At 38.0% G+C, this 5,608-nt stretch overlaps 1 protein-coding gene across 1 annotated transcript in view; it reads right to left on the bottom strand.

Moving 5' to 3' along the window:
• LOC107692362 (disks large homolog 1-like) overlaps positions 1 to 5,608 on the bottom strand; it is a 152,881-nt gene that overhangs the window by 10,465 nt on the left and 136,808 nt on the right. Inside the window, 2 exon segments of the mRNA XM_016491361.1 lie at positions 1,084 to 1,150; positions 2,407 to 2,583. Coding sequence (XP_016346847.1) covers positions 1,084 to 1,150; positions 2,407 to 2,583 — 244 coding nt within the window.

Below are 5,608 nucleotides of genomic sequence, written 5' to 3'. Positions count from 1 at the left end.
TATATATATATATTGATAACTTCATTAGAAAAAACTGTGTTGGAGTAAATTGGTAAACTTGGTCAAACAGTCATTTCAGTGACTCTATTCATAACTGATTTAATGATATTTGTATCATTCACTGAAGCCCATTCACAGAGAGGGATATTTCATATAATTATTCAAATCTGTTAGTCAAAATATTACATTAGTGTTATTATTTTATATTAATGGTACAGTATAAATAAACGAAGTGAAACAATGTGAAAAACATTCCCTTTTTTTACTGCATTTTACTTCTTACATTAAACATGTTGAATCTACAATGGCAGTTCGGTTGAAAATATGGTTGTTTTGAATTTATATATATATTTTTTTTTTATTAAGTCAGAGCAAGTATATAAATACTGTGATATATCTTGAATGTCCAATATGCTGTTTTGGTGCTCAAGTAACATTTTTTGTTATTATTAGTGTTGAAAACAGTTGTACTGCTTAATATTTCTGTGTAAACATTTATATGAATAGAATGTAAAATACACTTTTTTTTTTTTTTTTGCCATATTGCCCAGCCCTAATAGTCACATGCGGTTAAGAATCCTCTCACAGGAGAGAATTGTGAACAAACATACAGGATTAGTACACTACATTCAGTAAAAAGAGATTTTAATTCATTTCACAAATAGAAACTTTCAAACAAGCATCTCATTTATGAAGAATGATTCATCACTTTTATACTTCACTACTTTGTTAGAGTTTACACTTGCCAGCTGTTAGTCGTCCTATGTGAGAACAGATTTGACTTTTGAAAAGTCACACAAGAGGGGCAACAAAATGTTTCTAAAGCTGAACATCTTATCACTTTTCATCTCAAGTTAGCATAAAATAACGTTTTAGAAATAGGCTACAAGGCGTGTTCATAATGGTTTCTGGTTTCTGTCGAATTAAGATTATGTTGGCATCACTGCGAGTAAACTTAATTACATTTTTACACAAAAGACCCATTCATAATGTATTAGTGTATAAACTGCTGCTTTATAAAGGCATTAAAAGCATGTTTGTGTCATGCCGGACATGGTAAAAATTTGAGCAGCAAACACTTACCCCTTTGTCTTGAGACTTGGAGTTGAATTTAACCGTCTTTAACCTGGCTCTTTCTTTTCTCTCCACCCTGAAGAGGAAGGAGACAAACACTGTAGGACGACTGTTTTCACTGTTAATACACAACAAGTGTCCTGAGTTTATTATGTATATGTGTTTAAACTAAAATGTACCATGTACCATGAGTAAAGGATTACTAAAGGAAGTCCTGTATAATTAGGCTGGTTTAGGGTAACATCCACCAGATGCTGCTCTGGCGTACTTCTTAGGGAGAGTTTACATGAGACACTTGGTTAAAAAAATCTAGATGACATCTAACCTTTAAAATCCAAATATAACGACGCAGATAAGAAACTTTCACAAAGAGAAATCCCAACTTGTTTCTAAAAATACAGAGCATTGCTGGCTGTCATCAGCGGGGAGGCGAGAGAGGAAAATTTTTAAAATGAGGTGAGAAGTCAATTATCAACTTCAATCAGTATACATTCGGGTGGAGAGAATGAGAGAGAAACTCTCACAGCATCACGCATCAGTACAGAAATATAAGGCTCTAATTAGACATGGGTAACAGTAAACCCATGACCTTGTCAAAAATAGAGCAGAATTGTTTGTCTTGCTAAAGATAATTTCATAGCTAGCATCTTTTGTATCCTAAATACAATTAAATAATTTTATCGCACGTTTTTTGTAACTCAGCATGATTTTCTTCACTTATTACATCTCATATTTCATCTCAAGCATTCTGTCACTTTAGTAACCAAGTAAAACAATTTTGATACAATATTATTGGGGGCATAGAAAGTCTCAAAGCAGTTTTAACAGGATCGTAGGATAACAAAAAAAACTAAAAAAAAAAAAAATGTAATTATTAGTTTTAATAAAAAATTAAAACCCCTGGGACATAAAAGTGCTCTTGATTGAAGAAACGCCCACATCAAACCATTTTCAAATCTCCAGCTGCTGAGTCAAGTTAAAACCCTCATCACACAGAGAGCAGAGTGACTTTTACTTCAACTTTCACTTATGTAAGCATATATAGTCTCAAATATGATCATTCTTGGATGCCATTGTGCTGGTACAGTATACATGTGCTCATTGCACATCGTTACAAATTACAATGCATAACGCATAGCATTTAAACCAAAATGAAGAAAGGCAGTGAACTGAAACAGAAGACATTGTGAAAGAACCATTAGTGGAAAGACTAGTCGAGTCGTGGGTAATGTGGCTTTAAATGCACAATTGTGTTAATCATTGTAAAGAGGGTTAACAGTGCTATATTTCTACAGTAGAGTGAGCTCTGGAACGCATGGGGGCACAACCTACCTCTTCTTGCTGGGAATGACGCCCATCTCCTCCATCTCGCCATCTGGAGTCATATGCCGCGCTTGCCACCACTCCTCATCCGAAGCATTCAGGACATGTAGGATGTCGCCGAAGCGGAAGTTCAGCCCCTGACTGGGCAGGCCGGAGTCTTTCGTTATGTCATAATCAAACAGGGCCCTAGAGAAGTGAGAATGTAATAAGAATTGTTTTTCAGAGAAGAAAAAATAAGACAGCAAAAAGCCAATGAATGTTAATGAACTCCTTTGTTGATAAAGTAAATAATAATAATAACAATAATAATAAATTAAAAATATAAAAATTAGTGCTGTCAAAATTAACGCGTTAACGCATGTGATACATTTTTTCAGTTTAACGCATAAAAAATATTTAAAGCAATTGAGACAGGGATGGAGCTAGGGTTGGCCACCCCATTCACAACTGCTGGTTCGGTCTTTTTTTCTTGACAAGAATTGCATTTATTTAGATGCAGAACGTCTTACGACCACATCAAAGAGACTTTTCAGACACGCACTCCATCTTCAGCTCAGCGCCAGGCGCTAGTCAAACGAGTGTGAAATAAAAGGTACAGGTGATGAGGGAGCTTCAGTAGAACAACAGATGAGATGTTGTCAGGCCTAGGGATATGCCGGTATCATGCACGATAACAATATCGTGCATATTCATTACCATGATATATCGCATCACCGAATACCGGCACAAGTCTAGTCAGGCCATATATGTCAGTAAAAAGGAATTTTCCTGTCCTGTCAGCCATTATACTGTGCTCCTAGCACGTGCTCTTCAATTGCTCGCACAAATCCGGCGCTGCACGCTGTAGCCTGTATCATTTAATATTAAAGTGCAAGAGAATCTACAAGCATGCAATGTCATAGTTATGTCGTCAGTTAAGTCATGAAGTTACCAAAAAGGCGATTAAAGCTGCCTTAAATCTGTGCATGCAGTAAGTATTTGTTATATACGAGTCAGATTTAAGAACGTCTCTGAAATGAAGTGGTTTTCAAGCAGCCCAGCACTGTCTCCCTCATCTAACACACCCGATTCAACTCGTCAGCTCATTAGTAGACTTTAAGAGCTGAAGTGGGTCAGAAAAAGTAAAGAGTTTTGACAAAATATGAGTGCAAAAGCAGCCAAAATAACCTAATAACCCAGCTGCTGTGATGTCTGTTAATCAAAGAACAAAAGCAAAAAAAGAGGAAATCATTAACTTTTGTAGCTTTAAGGATTCATCTATATTTAATTTAGAATTTAGTGTTTAATAACTTTATTCACTTTCTGTATGTTTCCTACTTGCTGAAGGGCACAGTGAGCTTAATATGTTTGTATCTGTTTATGTGAAGATTGTTTTAAATTCACTTCAATACCAAGTTATTTTTTAAAGTCTAATAAATGTTAAAATGAATAGCTCTCAGTTACTGCAATGTTGAATGGCTATTGTCAATCATTAAATATTAGGAAAAAAACAATTTCATAAATACATCAGTATTTATGGTATCAGTGATACTCACCTTCAGTAATAAAAAAGATGTAATTAAACAAGTATTAAAATTATACTGTCTTTATTTTGTTACTACATTAATTTGAAGATGGAATGTGAAATTACTACAATATAAAAGTATATTTAAAAACTTTAATGTTAACTGTGATTAACCGTGATTTATCACTACTAATTTCAGAAAAAATGTGAATTACTTAATTTTTTTTAATTGATTGACAGCACAAATAAAAATATATAAACTATTACTAATACATAATGATTATATATAAAAGTCCCACAAAAGTCTGTATAATGTTACTCTTAAAAATATCCTACTGAAATTTTAGTCAAAAACATTGATTGAAAAGTGATTTCTGTAATTTCTGTGCCACTAGCATCACCAAATAAAAACTGCTCAAATATTTTCAAATATGTTTTTGTGTCTCAAATACTCCCCCATCTTCCACTGGTAGGACAAACTGATAGTCCCACCCAAAACTCATGCTAATGCTGCTATGTTTAACGGGTCTAGATGTTCAAACAAAAAGCATCTTTTAATTTCACCAAAGAGTTTACACTTTTCAGGTTTATTTTATATAAGCTATTCGTCGGTGACCGACGAATTGGGAATCTCGCTAGAGAGACCAATTTACTTCTAGTGTAAACTAAACGAGCCAATGCACATTGGCATGCGATGATTGCATCCAGCTGCCGCTGATCGCAGTGCGAGTATAAATAGGCAACAGATGCGACACATACTCAGGTTTTCGCTGAGGAGCCGAGCCGGTGACCCGGCCGTTCAGCGGTGGTACAGCAGCCGTGGCAACGGGACGTGACGTCTCCTTTCCCTCCTTCAGGGAACGAGGGTTACAATACATAACCAAGACGTTCCCTTTCAGTCGGTCACTCTCGACGTCACGTTGGTGACGACGAATTGGGAATCCCTACCAAAGCGCCATGGATGCTGCCCCTTCCAGTGTCTTGTGCGAGCCACCTGCGCCCCCTTTTGGTGTAGGCCGGGGTTCGCAACAAGAAGGCCAGTCACTGTTGTCGTAGCACTACCCACTCAGTGAGATTGGATAACACTGGATAAACGTACCCGTTCCACTCGGAACAGGAACACTGCGGAAGCCCCATCCTTCCCGAAGGAGGTTTCGGAAGCACTTACACATATGGACAACTGTTTAGGTGCATATGGAAGATTTGAAATGATTGGAAATGGCAGAAGTCTGCCGGGGAACATGGGCTCTGAGGCTATACCATGGACTTTACACATATGGGATCCACTTAGGTCTCTACATATGGAACCCAGCCCTCTAGCGGTTCTCATGGATTCATTGAGTGAGGGCCTGGCGCCGGACGTTCCGCCACGTCTGGCTGCCAAGGAGATGGAGGAGCTCGACAGGGTCTACAGTACGGACACTCTGGAGCAGTTCTAGCAAGCCGACACTAAACCGGGGCCTCTCAGTGCCTCTACCCGTTTGAGGTGAGAACACAGGAGGATACCGGCTCCACACGAAGGCTATAGAATCTAGCGAACGTGTTGGGGGTCGCACAGCCCGCAGCTCTACAAATATCTGCCAGAGAGGCGCCATGAGCCAGCGCCCAGGAGGATGCAACACTTCTAGTCGAGTGAGCTCGCAACCTGAATGGGCAGGGCACACCCTGTGCCTGATAAGCCAGGGTGATGGCATCCACTATCCAGTG

The sequence above is a fragment of the Sinocyclocheilus anshuiensis genome, unplaced genomic scaffold, assembly GCF_001515605.1.
Source record: "Sinocyclocheilus anshuiensis isolate Anshui unplaced genomic scaffold, SAMN03320099.WGS_v1.1 scaffold70, whole genome shotgun sequence".
NCBI classification, from domain to species: Eukaryota; Metazoa; Chordata; class Actinopteri; order Cypriniformes; family Cyprinidae; genus Sinocyclocheilus; species Sinocyclocheilus anshuiensis.
This window is presented reverse-complemented; position numbering and strand designations above follow the sequence as displayed.